The sequence below is a fragment of the Cervus canadensis genome, chromosome 11 (assembly GCF_019320065.1).
Source record: "Cervus canadensis isolate Bull #8, Minnesota chromosome 11, ASM1932006v1, whole genome shotgun sequence".
Lineage (NCBI taxonomy): Eukaryota > Metazoa > Chordata > Mammalia > Artiodactyla > Cervidae > Cervus > Cervus canadensis.
The window spans coordinates 12243367-12260653 of NC_057396.1; the positions used below are offsets into that span (position 1 = coordinate 12243367).

Here is a 17287-nt window from a genome sequence, read left to right on the forward strand (position 1 = left end):
CGTGTGTCTCTGTATTTTCATAGGGATGTCGTCCTACATAGACGGCAGTCATATTAGATTAGGGATCCACCCTATCCAGTATATCCTCATTGAACTAACTGCATCCACACTGACCGTATTTCCAAATAAGGTCACATTCCCAGGTACCATCGGTTAGTGCCTCTCCCTATGTTTAAATAACCTGTAGCATGAACTGATGCTTTCCAGACTGCTCCTGTGTGGGTACTCTCCCTTTTTTTTGTCATTGTTGAATCATTGATGATGATGTAATATTATCCAGCTCTTACTAATTGTGGTTTCAGCTGAAAACCAAATTTTCCTTGGCAGTGTTATAAAAAAGGGCTTCCTTGTGCTTGAATTTGGATGTGTTTTCAAATATATAACCAATACGATGCATCCCAGATGCCAGTGTGTGGCTCTGCCCTGTTCAGATTGGTTTTTATGGCTCATTTGCGTGCTTTGTGGTTTGTCAAGTATAAAAAATAACAGTAAAGTGAAATTGATGTGAAATGATTTTTTTGTAGAATTATCCAATGAGGGATGTTTATTCTTATTATTATTTGCTGTTTTAGTACATAAAGAAACTGTGAAAGATAGTTTATAACTTCTACAGACTCATTTTCCCCTTTTAGGTGGTTATAATTTAGTGTTTTGCAGATTTCAGAAGGAATTCTTTTCCTGTTTTTCTGTTATCTTACATTCCATGTGAAAACTGACCCCTAAGCTTGCCAATTTCCAGATCATCATTATAGACAAGGTTTCTGAATTTCCTTTATAATAGTTTCCTAATCAGAGAGGAGAGAAAGGGAGGTTGGTTAGAGTCACATGGAAAGTTACTGAGCACTCTGAAAATAGTTTGATTAAAAGGCCGTGGAAGAAAATGGGGAAGAAACATGCTTGGAGATAGGGCAAAAGTGAATTCTGTTATAGGAATAAAAAAAGTTATAAATTTCAATCTATGTGATTTTTTTTTGTTTGTTTGTTTCCACCAGCAAGATTTTAATGTGTCAATAGGCTTTTCTTGAGAAGGGTTAAATATTGTATTATCTGCTATTAAAGAGCAGATTTTATGTAATCTTTATTGATAATGGAGGACAGAGGAGCCTGATATGCTATAGTCTGTGGGGTTGCAGAGTTTAGCTACAGTCTGTGGAGTTGCACAGTTTAGCTACCAAACAACAACATCGTCTATTGATATAGCCGGAGCTCCTGAGTCAAGTCAGCTTCTAATGCAGCTGACCGGAAACAGATTGGCTAGCCAATTAGTGGCTTTGGTTCAGTAGGAGAACACATCTTATGTATTCCAGAGGGTGTCTCCTGAGGGGGATGTCTCTCTTCCTCTCATATCTGAGTGTTACATAACTTTCTCTCTGCTGAAGATAGTTGCATGTGAGTGCTGACATGCCTAATCAGTCTGGCTTTGCTGTCTTAGTTTCTCTACTCTCATTTTAGGAAGGTAGGACCCTTGTGTTTTTGAATTCTTTGTTTTGACCTTAACTCCTTTTTTCATTTAATCTGTGTTTCCTTTTTCATTACTGACATATCTGAAATGCAGTTCTCTTCAAGTAAAAATCATCATGCATTATGAAATAATTGTTTGCATTTGTTTTATAAACCTAGGATCGAATTTGGTCACTTCTTCCAACAGTTTATCTGTTATCCCTCTTTATTTCTCTTATCATGGTCTAATTTAGGATTTTACTGTTTCGCTCCTGGATTGTTATCTTCTCATCTTTATCATATCAGTTTTGTGCACCTCTTTGACCATACCATTTACCTCTATCAGAGACCTACAGTGGTTTTCCTTTAGAAGACTGGTCAAGTTTAATGTCCTTACTATCCTCCCTTCATGTATTTTATTATAAAAATTTCCAAACACACTACTGAGTTATATGAATTCTCTGTATGTTGAATATTAACTTCTTATCAAATATGTGATTTGTGAATATTTTCTCTAATTTGGTAGGTTGTCTTTTATTTTGTTGATAGTTTCCCTTGTTGTGCAGAAGTCCTTAGTTTGATATAGTCCCACTTGTTTATTTTTTCTTTTGTTGCCTTTGTGTGTGTGTGTGTCAAATCCAAAAAAAAATCATTGCAAAGACTGATGTCACTGATGTCAAGGAGCTTGTCCTCTACATTTTCTTCTGGGAATTTTTTGCTTTCAGGTCTTGAATTCAAGTCTTTAATTCCTTTTGGGTTGATTCTTGTGTTTGGTGTAAGATAAGAGTCCAATTTCACTCTTTTGCATTTGACTGTCCAGTTTTCTCAGCACTATTTATTAAAGAGACTGTCCTTTCCTCGTTGTATGTTCTTAGCAACTTTGTTGTAAACTAATTGACCATACGTAGTGGGTTTATGTGTGTGCTGTCTGTCCCGTTCTGTTAATCTGTGTGTTTTTCTAGTGCCAATACTATACTGCTCTGATTTCTATAGCTTTGTAATATAGTTTGAAATCAGGAAGTATGATGCCTCCAACTGAGTTCTTTCTCGAGATTTCTTTGGCTCTTCAAGATCTTTTGTGGTTTCATACAAAAGGTCTTTCTATTTCTGTTGAAAAATATCAGTGGAATTTTGATAGGGATTGTATTGAGCTTTTTATTTTAATGTCAAAATTTACCTCTTTTTATATTGTATATTCATGAAGAAATTACACTGGCTCTAGTTATTTTTAATAGTCTTTTCCTTTAAACTATGTAATATGTTTAAAATTAAGTGGTTAGTGTACACATCCTATTACAGAATTTGAGTTTTCTGAATCTCACGGTATATTTACCTTTATCAGTGAGATGTACATGTTCATATATTTTCATGTTACTTTTAGCGTTCATTTCAACTTGAACTCTTTTCAGCCTTTTTTTTTTTGTAAGGCAGATCTAGTAGTGATGGTTTTTGTGTGACAGACCTAACTTTTATTCATCTGGGAAAGTTTTTATTTCTTCTTCATTTCTGAAGGATACCTTTGTTGGATTGAGTATTCTTGCTTGTTGGTGGTTTCTTGCTTTGAATAAAAGAAATGTGGAATATCATTCATTCCACTCTCTCTTCACCTATAAGGTTTCTGCTTGGAAATCTGCTGATAGCCTAAAGGGGCTTCCTTTGTAGGTTACAGTCTTTATCTTACTGGTATTAGGATTTTCTGTTTGTCTTTGATTTTCGCAAGTTTCATTATAATGTGTCTTAGAGATAATGGGGGGGATCTGTTAGCTTCATGAACTTGGATGTGCAGCCTTCTCTCCAGGTTCGGGAAATTCTCAGTCATTATTATTTTTTTTTAATGAGCTTTAGTTACCCCTTTCCTTTCTGTTCTCCTTCTGGAACTCTAATGATTTTGCTGTTTATTCTTGATAGTGTCCTATAGATCACATAGACCCTTCTTATTCTTTTTCACTCTTTTTTCTTTGTTCTCCTCTGACAGAGTTATTTCAAAGTTCTGTCCTCTAACCATGGATTCTGTCTTCTGCCTGTTCTGCTGTTGATGCTTTCTCTTACAGTCTTCGTTTCATTCATTGAATTCTTTAGCTCCAGAATCTATGTTTAGTTCTTTTAATGATTTGTCTCTGTTTATTTCTCCTTTTGATCATGTATTGTTTTTCAGATTTTGTAACATTTTCTCTTTATTTTCTTGTAGCTCATTGAGTTTCCTCAGATGGCTATTTTGAATTCTTTATAGGATAAATCACATTTCTCTGTGTCTTTGCCTTATGATCTTTTGGTAGTATCAGGTTTCCCTTATTCTTCATGTCCCTTCTAGTTTTACACTGCTGTTTTGGCACTCGAAGTAACAGTTAACCTCCTCTAATCTTTACTAGCTGAGAGATACTTTTTGTTGCTCTGGTTTATGTTCTTGGGAAGGGTGATACTGCAAAGGTCTTCCTACCCACTCTAATGTCCAAACTTGTATTTTTCTTGTTGTTCTGAGGGGAGTGCTAGAACTTCTTTAGAAACCCGAACTTCCATAAAGGCTTTCTCATATGTGGGTATCTGCCCAAGTCTGTGTTTTCCAGGTCCTGCAGTTAAGAGGAGGTAGAGTCAGTTCACAGGCTCCTGCTGGCTCCACATCCTGTACCAGAATCTTTCTGCTTGCTTACACATTGTTACACATTCTGCAATGCTTACACATTGCTCAGGTGGATGAGGCTCCCTCTAGGTCCTTCAGCGTATGATGCTGGGTTCCATAGCTCACATGAGGCACTTTTGTTCATTGTTAGATGCCAAATTTTAGATGTTAAAGGGCAACAAAAACGAGAGACGTCTTATGCTGCCATGATGCTAACATCACTCCTCTTGCTGCTTTCTTTAGAACAGTAAGTTGCTTGCTATTCTGTAGCTAAGTCTAGGAGCTTAATAGTTCAAGAGTTAAATATGTGGTTCCCATTATAATATCCTATCTCAAATATTAATCCTTGTGTATTTTAGAGCAGAGGAGTAAAGCACCATGTGAATAAGCCATTGTGACAAGAGACAGTGCAATTTATGTTGATACTTCTGTTAAGTGAATAAGTGTTTTCTTACATTTTAATAGCACCTTGCAAGTCCCTTTATGATGCAGTGATCTCATTTCATATTCACAAACTTGTAAGGTGGATATTAATATTACCCTAATAATATAAATGATGAAACTAAGACTCAGAGTTGTGTGGTGGAAGTAAATGTTTTTTGGTTTTTGTTTTTTTGTGTTTTTTTTTTTTTTTTTGACTGCAGGGTAGTTAGGATGTAAAACTTGTCTTTACTGGATACCACAAATTTATTATATATATTTTAATTTTCATTCCCACTTTTCAGCTTAATTACTGCCTCAAGTAATTTCTTTTTCTTTTTTCAAAAGCAGGACACATATGCTATATTTTGGTGACTTGGCATGTCTGAGAATGACTTCCATATTAGAGTGATCACAGTCTTTTCCTTTAAGAATCCAATAACATTTTCTTATTGTTTTCTGGGATATAGTTTTACAGAGAAGCCTGAAGGTAGCTGGGTTTTGCTTTTGTATGTAAATTCTCTTTAAAAACATTTTGTCTATATAGCCATAGTTTGTCTTTTAATTACAGTTCAAAAATTTTTTGCTAAAATGTACCCATATATGTCTCTGTTCATTGATTTTTTTTTTTTTTTTTTAATTTGGAACACGGTAAACTAGTCTGATCAGCAAATATAGAATATCTCTATTCGTTTCTAAAACATGTTCTTCAGTTACATGTTGGATTATTGCTTTTAACCAGTTTTAATTTTTTCCTTTAGGGAATAGAATTATTTTATTTGTTATCACCTTCCCTCGTGATTTTTGCGTCTGTTCTTCTCTACAAATTCTTAGAGGACGTTCCATGTTTGCCCTCTACATAAATGCTGCTTTTTAAATAATTCATTCAGTTCTTTATTAATACCAGCACAGATTTTATTTCTGCTATTACGTTGAAATCTTTTGTAAGCAGTTCCTTGTTTTACCCATTTCTCTTAGTCTCTGTCTCCTTTCTGTTCCTGTCTCCTAGGGGGTTGTGGCTAGTTTACTTTCAGGTATGCAGATAGCTTACAGATTGTTTCTGCTAATGCTTATAGAAATTATTTTCAGAGGACTGCTGTTTTTTTTGAGCTTCAAGCTGATACTTCTTGTCAAATAATCTTTTCTTCTAGGCTCCCCACCACCCCCTTTTTTCCCTCTGGTTTTGTTACGGATAGATTTGTTTGGAGTCAGTGTTTGCCAGTAAGCAAAGTGTCCGGATTGCCCTTGGCCTGCCTTGTTGAGTTGTTTGAGCTTCTTTTTGTGCCAGTATCTTGAGCTCTAAGTGAGTTGTTCATGTATAAACTCCAGTGTATGCCTGTTATTAAAAGTCTGTCATCTGGTGCAGAGTTTCCAAATAGTGCTGTCCATCTTGCTCTCTTCATTGTCTTGCTCTCTGAGGTTCTAGTCAGAGAGTATGAGAGAGCCTACCGTTCTCGACACGTACTGCTGACATGCATTTCTCTGTCTTTTCTCACTTTGCAAAGTTTTACTTACGAAGATTATACCTCCTCATGCACCCATGCCTCTGCCAGAACTGCCTTTGTCTCCACGCCTGCAGTGCACATATTTTCTGGGGATTGTGGCTTCCTTCTGAATGCAGAAATATAGACAGAGAGGAAACCGTGGGGAACAACACTAACAGCTGGGAGAAGTAAACCTGTGCAGTAGAGAACACGTGTCCAGCCTTGTGAGCGACATGAGTGAGGGACATTTCCAAATCAAGCGGTAGACAGTGGGCACAGAGTAAAGTATCTTCCCTTTATATGATCTTTCACATGTTTGGTTTTTCAGTATGCTGTGTGTTAGTTATTATTCGTGTCTTTTGTTTTCATAATTAGTAGAAATTCTTATCAGATTCTGGCAGTCTTGTTAGTCTAAATATTTTGCTATTATTGATGGAAAATACTTGTTAAGTATATTTTTGTGTCAACTCTGATATAAATACTTTGTGTATTAACTCATTTAATTTATAACAACCCTTTTGTGGAGTACTGTGATTATGACCATTTTATAGATGGGGAAAATGAGGCATAAAGAAGTTGAACACCTTGTCTAAGAGTACCTAGATAGCATGTAGCATAGTAAGAATTTGAAGCCAAGAAGTCTGTATATATTTGCATTGTGCAAGTTTTCATCCTGATTTTCTGTACCTTCATAGGCCCACCCTCACTCCTTCCTTCCCTCCTTATCTCTTTTCCTTTTTTCTTACATTTCTTTTATGACTACATAAAAGATTGTATCAGGAAGTAGCAATGAGATACCGTTAAAAAGTGACCTTTTTTGAGTTCTAGAATGTGGAATATTAAAAAGTATATATGTGTGTATATATTTTAGTTCTTTAGGTATTGCTTTATGAAATTATTAAATTTTCAAAAGTGAATTTGTGCAGCTTGCGGATGTGTTGAAGAGAAGTAATTTGTTCTTTGTAGTTCTTCCTTTATTGACCTTGGTGAGTATTGGGCTGTGGCAGTAATTTCTAACCCTTTTTTCTCATCCTCCCTAAGTGCACAGCTTAAACTTGGGAATGACTTGATTATCAGTAAGAATTAGATTTGTTGGATTAGCGCTGCTCAATTCAGGCACCGATAGACTGATGGCTATTGAGCACTGGAAATGTGGCTGGTCTGGTTGAAATGTGCTAGAAGTATAAAACATACTCTGGATGTTGAAGGCTTAGTATGAGTAAAAGAATATAAAGTATCTTTTACTTAAAAATACTTCTTATATCTTGAAATGACTGTTTTTGAATTGTTGGATTAAGTAAAATATATTATTAAAACCAATTTTGACTGTTTCTTTTTACTTTTTTTACTGTTAAAAGATAGTTAAAAATTATGTATGTGCCTGGTATTTTATTTTTGTTGGGAATTCAAAAATGTGTGCACTATGGTGTCTCTTCCCAGCCTCTGGTAGGGAGGAAAACAGACAGCCGTTAGAGCGGGGGGTAAGTGCCAGAGAGGGGCCCGTGCCTGCAGACCTCTGACCTAGCTTCGACGGCCCGTGGAAGGTGACCTTTAAGGCAGTTGCAGTACCTTGTGTTTTCTTCCTTTTTACCTTCTCTTGAGGACTCTCGGTCTACTTTTTGGATGGAAGGAAATAAAAAGTCAAATGCTATATAACAAAAAAAAAGTGTGAGTCTTTTTTCTAGGTGTTTTGGTTCTCAGTCTAATGAAACGAATCAAGGTTGGAGTGGAAGGTCTGAGTCAGCTCATAGACCACTGCTCGCCCCCTCCCGCGAAACTGACTTTGACAGTCACATGGCTGGTAGCGCCTCTTGCTCAGTGTGGAACACAGATCGATTTGAGATCTCTTCAGTATCTGTGGGACACACAGAGGGAGAGGAACATTAAGCGGTTGGATGTGTGGAACTGGAGTCCAAGAAAAATATTGGCTGACGATATAGATTGAAGTGAGGTAAAGTCATAGGTAAGGTATGAAATCAACAGGAAGTGAGTAAAGTGAGAAATGGACAAACATCTGAGAAATAAGGTTGAGAAAAGGGAACAGAAGGGTCATTGAAAAAGAGTGGCCAGAGAAGGAAGTGTTTAGCCAGGAGAGTGTGCTCTCAAGGAGCAGGTAAGTGCAGGTAGCATCGGATGTAGCTAGGAGATAGAAATAAAGACTGAGAAATACCCATTGTCTTTAATAACGAGGTTACTGGGGAGAAAGGGCTTCCCTGGTGGCTCAGACGGTAAAGCGTCTGCCTGCAACGCAGGAGACCCAGGTTCGATCCCTGGGTTGAGAAGATCCCTGGAGAAGGGAATGGCAACCCACCCCAGTCCTCGTGCCTGGAAAATCCCATGGATGGAGGAGCCTGGTAGGCTACAGTCCATGGGGTCACAGAGAGTCAGACAGGACTGAGCAACTTCACTTTCACCTTCTATTGGAAAGAAATCAGGTTCCCTGAAGAGGTTGGGTTAGGTGGCAAAGCCAGATTGCAGAAGGTTGAGGAACTAATGGAAGGTGAAGAATTGGAGACAGTGAAGATTATCGATTTGCAGTGAAAGAGGTGAAAGTTAAGGCTTTTGAAAGGTCGTGGGATATACTTAGCATAAAACAGTTGCATGTGTGTGTGTGCGCATGTGTTCTATGGGTTGTAAATCCGTTAGAAAACCATGATTCTGCATCTTTACATTCTTGGAATCCAGTGTAATACTCTTCATAAGGTAACTACTCAGTAAGTGTTGTTGATCTTGATTTTAATTTATTAAATATCTCTTTTTCAACAAGATTCTTTATCAGCATCATTTCCAGATTTTCTAAACATTAAATCTACATAAAAGTTTGATTTTATGTAAGTCTTAATGCAGTAGGGCACTTGAATATGGCTGAAGGGAAATAAAATGAGCTTTGTAGTCCACCAAAACTATAATTCAAATCTAGGCTCTGACACTTTTTAGCTATAGGATTTTTTACAAGGTAATTGTTGCTTCTGGCCTCTTTTTCCTTATCTAAGAAACGAGGATAATGATACCTTTCCTTATAGGGCCATTGTAGGAGTCAATAAAAAACATAAAGTGTTTTGTGTAGTATCTTATACAAAGTAGGCACTCAGTAAATGTTTTGTAGAAAAACAGCAACTTCATGTGTTACACATGCCAACATTACAGTCTTTAAAATTTGATTTAAAGTAGTGTATGTGATATAATGCTATTTAAATAAGACCAAGTATACTCAGTTGAAATTTAAGTTAAAAATTAGCCTTTGAATAAAAAATTGTTTCTTTTCTTGCCTTCTCCTCTCTTTTCCAATCCAGGTCCTGAGGGAGTCTAACAAATTAGCAGAAATGGAAGAACCACCCTTGCTTCCAGGAGAAAATATTAAAGACATGGGTCTGTAATGGTATTCTTTGTCCAGTTTCCTCCTCTGTGGCTGTACAGACTAGCCAGTGTTTTCGCGTACACAGGACAGGCTCTCTGTGCAGACACCTCCTACTGGACAGACTCCTTCCTGCTCCCAGTGTGTTCTCGGTCTAGACCTACTGACTGTATTTGGGTTTTAACTAATGGAAGCATGCCATTGAGTTATATTTTGCTGCTTTTCTGGTTTGAAAGAAGGTGACTTATTTTAAAAACTGTTGTGGAATTCCATCACAGTAAATTTTATTATTTTGAATTACTGCAGTTAGATAGTGGGTTGACTAGATAAAAAATTGAATTGTCACTTTGTACAAGTAATTTTTTCTGAAACATATTCTCTCTTTTTACTTCTTTATTTTTCCTCCTTTGAATAAATTTGTCAATTTTTGGATAAATATATTTCATCTCCATTGCAAAGTGAGTGCTTTGCATGTCAGTGCCTTTCTTTATCCAACCCGAGTAACTAAGTATTAACTTACTGTGTGGACTGGGGACTGGGAGCACACTGTCAAGCTGTTTTTTTGTCCTTATGCTTTTACTTTGTTTCATTTGTGTGATAATACACAAAATACCCATGGCTCTTGTATCTTTAAGATATCTATTTATATATTGAAGTATAGTTGACTTACAGTATTAGTTTTAGGTGTTCAGCATAGTAATTTGATATTTTTGAAGATTAAACAGCATGCATAGTTATTATAAAATATTGACTATATTCCTTGTGCTGCATATTACATCCTTTTAAGTTGTTTATTTTGCAACTGGTAGTTTGTAGTTCTTAATCCCCTTTACCTGTTTTGCTCCTTTCCCCACCCCTCTACCCCCTAATAACCCCTACTTTGTTCTCTGTATCTGAGTCTGTTCTGTTTTGTTATATTTATTCCTTTGTTTTGTTTTTTGATTCTACATATAAGTGAAAATATATGGTGTTTGTCTTTCTGTATGACATATTAAATATAATATCCTCCAGGTCTGTTCATATTCTCACAAATGGCAAGATTTCATTCCTTTTTAGGTGTTCATTAACAGAGGAATGGATAAAGAAGAAGATGAGGTATATACCGAATAACCATATGATCCAGCAGTTCCACTCCTGGGTCTATATGTGGGGGAAAAAAAGCATTAATTAAAAAAGATACACACACCCCGATGTTCATAGCATTATTTACAGAGGCCAAGATATGGAAGTGAACTAAGTGTTCGTCAGTAGATGAATAGATAAAGAAGATGTGGAGTGTTTGTGTGTATATATGGGAATGTTTGTGTGTGTATGACATGGAATACAACTCAGCCATAAAAAGGATGAAACTTTGCCATTTACAGCAACATGGATGAACTTAGATGAAGTGAGTTAGAGACATGCTGTATGATATCACTTATATGTGGGATCTAAAAAGTACAACAAACTAGTGAATACAACAACAAAAGAAGTAAACTCACAGGTATGGAGAGCAAACCAGTGGTTACCAGTGGGTGGGGGAGGGGCAGTGTAGAGGCAGGAGGTTAAGACACACATGCTATTGGGCATAAAGTAGGCTACAAGGCTGTACTGTACAACACGGGGGATATAACCATTATTTTATAATAACGATAAATGGAATACTACCTTTAAAAATTGTGAATCACTGTGTTGTAAATCTGTAACTTAACTGTATAGTAGAGCAAGTACATGTCAGTTAAAAAATGAAAAGGTTATATGCTTGTATCCACAAAAGAACTCTAAAGAAATAGTGTAAGATGATTAAGAAAAAGATGTGGTATACACACACTCACACACACATACACAATGGAATGTTATTCAGCTGTTAAAATACTCATAGCTTTTGAGAAATAAAGTAATGTGTAGGCAAATACAGTAGATGATTTCTTAGTCACTTTTCATTTTATCATCAATCATAATTTTAAAAAGAACTTGAAAGTGATAGTCGCTCAGTCCGACTCTTTGCAACCCCATGGACTGTAGCCCACAGGCTCCTCTGTCCATGGGATTCCCCAGGCAAGAATACTGGAGTGGGTTGCCATTCCCTTCTCCAGGGGATCTTCCTGATCCAGTCATTGAACCCGCATCTCTTGTGCCTCCTGCAATGCGGGTGGATTCTTTACCATCTGAGCCACTGGGGAAGTCTTAAGCCAAGTGTCATTTATTTGTGTAAAAATAAGCAGGCCAAAGGGGACCTATCCTCTGTTGTTGTTGCCTATGGCACATTTAATTCCTTCATGTTTAGCATTTCTCTCTTCTTACTTTTAACTCTTGGTTGAATACTTGCCCATTCCTTTTTTTCCCCCTACTCACTTCAGGTATCCTAAGTTCTCCTGAGCTACTTACTCAGTAAGGTGTTATGTATTATTACTACTTGATCCTATATAATAATGATAGTTATCATTACTGAGTGCTTACTGTCTGATTTAATCATCCTCACAGTGACCTTCTGAGAAAGATGCTGATCCCATTTTGCAGATGAAGAAACTAAGGCATCAGAAGACTGCCTGGCTAGTAAAGTTATATCTAGCACTGTAACAGTTTTTTTCCCTCTTCTAAGCCTAAAAGCATATGCTATTTCCACTATGATAAATAACCTTATAAAAGAGTTTCAAGTTATCACTCAATCCCTTTTGTTATCTTCTTTTTTAGATAGCAACACTCCATTTAGGACTTCATCTGTGGCTTGTTTCCCTTTCCTCTCTTATTTGTTCTTTTTGATTGATGATATCTAAGTTAGTAGCTTTACCTACCATGTCTTTACTGATGACTCCAAAATTTGTTGCTTCTAATGTGAACCTCTGTTCTAATACAGATAAACAATGCCTGCATCTTAGACACACGGCCATGGGTATTCTATAGATACCCTTATACCCAACATATCCAAAACTGAAGTCATCACCTATATTTCTAAATTTATTTCTTTTCTTCTGTCCATCAGTTAACATTAACACTGGTTGTCCATTCACTCAAGGCAGAAATCTGGGAGTCATCTTCAGCTGCTTTTCTTTTCTGAGCTCTGATAGTCAATCAGTTACCAGATCAGGAGGAGTAATCTCCAAAAATTTATTGAGTGTTATCTTTTTCTCTCAATTTTCATGAGCCATTGGTATAGTATTTATGTTAAATTTCAGGTATTTAGGAGTTTAGGAGAGAGATCAGCTTAGAAGTCATATTTTGGAACCATCAGAATATGGATATTTGTTGAAAATGAAAGTATGAAAATAACTCAGAGTGTATGGAGTAAAAATAGGGCCAAGAACATAGCTTTGGTAGGCATTTTACAGTTATATGGTAGAAGAAGAACCAGGGAGGAGGAAATTAAGAAGGAATGAAGAGAATGTGATACAGTATGAATTAGATCCAGACTATATACTTTGTGCAAATAATTGCTTTACTTTCCCACATCTGTGTTAGGTTCTTCTCTTCACTGAATGCTGAGTTAGCATCTCTAACATCTAAAGGGCACTAACCATTGGGGCACGGCTCTCATACCTGTGTTCCTTGAACCTTCTCTGATCCCATAGCTTAGTGGACTTGCCTCCTTTATCTTATTTAGAGTGTGTTTTTGTGCCTCTCTGCACAGATTGTATGCTCTTGTATATTACATTTATTTGCATATACTTTGCATCCTTATAGATATGTATTCTCAAAGTCATTTTGGTCTACCCCATAGAAACTATTATGGATTCTTTGTGAGCTTAGGAAAAATTTGAGAAGATCAGTAAATCTAAGCTCTTTTAGCATCTGGCAGTGTTAGTATTGCAAAATTTAGAGAAATACTTAATATATTAAATAAGATACTCTGATTCAAATCATCAGATAGACTTGATTATTCAAAAAATTAAATGTCATATAAAGTATGAAAAGTGAAAGTGAAGTCTCTCAGTCATGTCCGACTCTTTGCGACCCCATGGACAGTAGCCTACCAGACTCCTCCGTCCATGGGATATTTTTTTTTTTTCATTTATTTTTATTAGTTGGAGGCTAATTACTTTACAATATTATAGTGGTTTTTGTCATACATTGACATGAATCAGCCATGGATTTTCTAGGCAAGAGTACTGGAGTGGGCTGACATTTCCTTCTCCAGGGGATATTCCCCCCCAGGGATTGAACCTGGGTCTCCCACATTGCAGACAGATGCTTTACCGTCCGAGCCACCAGGGAAGTATGAGGCTAGAGTACCCTTGAGTGTATTAATTCATGTAGAAAATTAGTTCATATGAAAAATTCATTTACATTAGCCCAACTAACATTCTTAGTTGGGCTAATGTAAATTTGCAGTTTAGACATTTTTTAAAAGTCACGGTGGTGTTAGAGACATCAACAGAATGCTCCAACAGTAGCTGCAGTAGTCGAAGGGTGTTGGCCTGGGCACGTCATCAGCAGAGGTGGCCTCAACTGCGGTATTTCACCCTTTAACACAGGAGACAGGCCGTGTCACTTGAGTGGCTTAAAAGTGGCTTAAGAGCAACACAGTTGAGTTAGTCACACAATTGTGTCCAACTCTTGCTGGCCCCATGGACTGTAACCCGCCAGGATCCTCTGTCCATGAAAATTTCCAGGCAAGAATACTGGAGTGGATTGTCATTCTTTTCTTCAGGGGAAGGGGATCTTCCTGGTGCAGGAGACCCAGGAATTCAACCTATCGTCTCCCGTGTTACAGGCAGATTCTTGACCATCCAGGCCACCAGGGAAGCCATTTGCGTGGTGCTCTGGAAGGAGGTTTCAGTTTGCAGTCATGGAAACTGCACTAAGTCCTAATCTTAGCAGTTACTGTTCTGAAGCATTAGGCAGTTTGTTTTACTTCTGCGAACCCTGGTGTTCTCGTCTGAAAATTGTAGGTACTTAGAGGTCTTAATGTTTGAAGGTGATTTTGAAGGTTAAGGCAGGTAGTCAAGGTGAAAAGTGCTTTATAAATTCTGTCAGTGCTGGTTATTATTGTCATTTGCTCTGATAAGGTTCCTGGTCAAAGTCTTTCTTCTACTTGGTACAAGCCCTGCTGGGCATAAATTCTCTCTTCATAGTGACCTAGTTGCTACCAGCCTGAGGAAGAAGATAAAAGGGACAGAGCAAAGCAGACCCTAATGATGATAATAGTAACATAGCTATAAACTCTTGTGTTTGGTAGAGTACTTTTAGTTTTGGAAGTACATTCATGTATATTATTTCATGGTTTTATAATAAAGTGGAAGTTGTAGCAAAAACTTTGGACTGGGACTAACAGGGACATAGCCTGTAGAAGGGTACAGAATAATAAGATTGATTTTCTTGTGTGAGTGAAGAAAATTGGCTCTGGAAAGAATCCAGGAATGTTTTTAGTAACATTGAGTAAAGCTTTCCCAATTGAGGTAAAAATTCATAAGGGCAAGAAATTGTATGCAAGGCAAATTTATGTATCTTTCTTTAATGATGGGTTTATTTAATTTTAATAGCTTCCCTCTAATGAAACATTGGAAATGCATTGAAAACAGTGATTAAAAAAATGTAGCTCATACTTGTACATTCCCAAGGGAGCCATTTTGAAGGTTAGAAATGTATGTTAGAAGATCAGTCTCATTTCAAATTCCATACTAAGCGGTCAGTCCTTCACAGTGAGGAATAGAAAGCAGACTCAGGAAGTTGCCTGCCTTATTAAGCATATTTCATGTTCCTACGTTTTCCCAGAAGCCCCTTGAAAGGTTCTTAGAAGTTTTTTGCTTCTAATTGTGCCTTAGTTTCTTGGAACAATGAAGATACTCCTTTATCTGCTGATTTGCTGCAATGATGACATAGCAGGGATTTATGAATATTTTAAAATAGAAAAACCTTTGTATTGGGCATATGAATGCTACCATATTAAGTATTAATTAATGCATGTTTTAAAAAGATAATACTGTATAGATTCATCATTAAACATTAAACAGTGTGATTATTTCTCTACAAAGTTTGACATCTGTTTCTTAATCAGGTACCTAATACCCTCTTATTATGCTATTATATTTTTCTAAGAAATCATAGTTCATATACATTTTATTTTCTCTGCAGTATTTTCCCCATAAATATAATCAGGTCAGGAGTTTCTGGTATTATGTTTTAGGTATTGTATGTTCAGAGGAATGTTGACAAACTAGACTACGGTCAGAAGAAAACCAGTGGACTGGGGAAGATGTCCCTCTGTCTCCTTAGTCCTTCCCACTTATTCTGCTTTCCCTCCCCAGATTGTAGTGTGTGGTTGGAAGCTTGGATTTAGCTCCCGATGTCTCTTGGAATCACTGATTCTGTGATTTTCAAGCATAATTTAAACTAGCGGTCAGAATGCTATTAAATTTTATTTGTGAAAGATCAGAGTGCAGTTTTTAATAGTGTACAATAGAGAGTAAATTGCGGGCTCTTTTTCTTTTCAGCCAAAGATGTAACTTATATATGTCCATTCACTGGTGCTGTACGAGGAACTCTGACTGTTACGAATTACAGGTTATATTTCAAAAGCATGGAACGGGTAAGACTTGCTGGATTAGATTTTTTTTTGTGTACATCTGTGTGTTGTTTGTTCATCTTTAATCATTTTTAATTAAAACATTTCCAATTAAATATTTTTCTCAGCTGTAATTATACAGTATTAATTGCTCGGTTTTAATTTTTTTTTTTTCTTCCTTCTTTTAGGATCCCCCATTTGTTTTAGATGCTTCTCTTGGTGTTATAAGCAGAGTAGAAAAAATTGGTGGTGCTTCTAGTCGTGGTGAAAATTCTTATGGACTGGAAACTGTGTGCAAGGTGAATGTTGTAATATGTATGCAATTTTTTTTTGGTTTGGAAAGCTTTCTATTAAATAGAGCCAGTGTTTAGAAATTGGTTTCCAAAATATCAAATGGATTTCATGTTAGAAGCATCATTCTAGTAGAATAAAACAACATTTAGGAGTAATAAAAAGGTGATCTGTTGTGAATTTAATTTACAAATTAGAAACATAAGGCTCTGAGCAGTTAAGACTCATAGTACTTTGTAGTGAAAGAACTGATTATGATATATTTACCTCTTTCCTATTTTTAGTTTTCATAATTTTTCTGCTTCTGAAACAGTAGTGGGGAAGACTTCGTTTGGTAGACCATCTGTATTTTATTATCTAACTCATTCTATAAATGCATTGATACTTATCCCTTACAGTGAACAATGTCGGATTCGTGATCTCTGAAGATTTAGATTTGGGACCACCTCTTGATCACTCAAGAGCTGCTGTGTAGCAGAGTTTTATTAAAGTATAAAAAGGGACAGGGAAAGCTTCTGGCTTAGACATCAGAAGGGGGACAGAGAGTGCCCCCTTGCTAGTCTTAGGAAAGGGAGCTGTATACCTTTTCAGTTGGCTGTTATAGGAAATCAGAAGAATGTCTCAAGGTTGTAAAGGTTTTACCACACCCACTCCCTTGGTTTACATTTTAAGATAATGGGATTAGAACTAACAATAGAAAGATCTTACCAGACCCACTCCCACAATGTACATTGTCAAATAACAGGGTTAGTCAGAAGGTTCTCCAGAAGGAAAAACATGTCCTCAAGCAGGATACATAGTTACTATATAATCCTTAATACAGAGTTTAAGTTGTTTTGTTGTGTAATCATCAGCTCTGGGTTTAAAGAAAAAATGTTTTATGTGATTAAGATGAAGGAATGTAGAAAACAGTTTGTCCTTTTCTCCTTCTTGAGAACTCCAGACCCCTATCTCCTCCTTGAGAGCCCCAGACACCTTTCTCCTCAGGGACCCCGGACTTCTTATCAACCTACCTAGGAATTCACTCTCTCAATACTTGCCTTAGATTGTTAAAGTAATTTTAGCATTTAGTCATAGATATTTAATATTGATACTGTTGTCACTTCCAAGGTCACTCTTCTCCTTACTATGGCCTAATGTACACCTGTGTCCATCTCGCTGTGGGTCAACTTTTTCCTTTCATTTTGCTGTCAGTGCCA

General features: G+C 36.7%; 1 protein-coding gene across 3 annotated transcripts in view; it reads left to right on the forward strand.

The window, feature by feature from the left end:
* MTMR2 (myotubularin related protein 2) overlaps nt 1-17287 on the forward strand; it is a 105677-nt gene that overhangs the window by 55875 nt on the left and 32515 nt on the right. For 2 of the 3 annotated variants that reach the window (XM_043482337.1, XM_043482338.1), the window contains 3 exons: nt 9255-9330; nt 15727-15821; nt 15986-16096. In XM_043482337.1, coding sequence (XP_043338272.1) covers nt 9255-9330; nt 15727-15821; nt 15986-16096 — 282 coding nt within the window. The remainder of the gene's footprint in view (nt 1-9254; nt 9331-15726; nt 15822-15985; nt 16097-17287) is intronic. The other variant, XM_043482339.1, reaches the window with a different exon arrangement.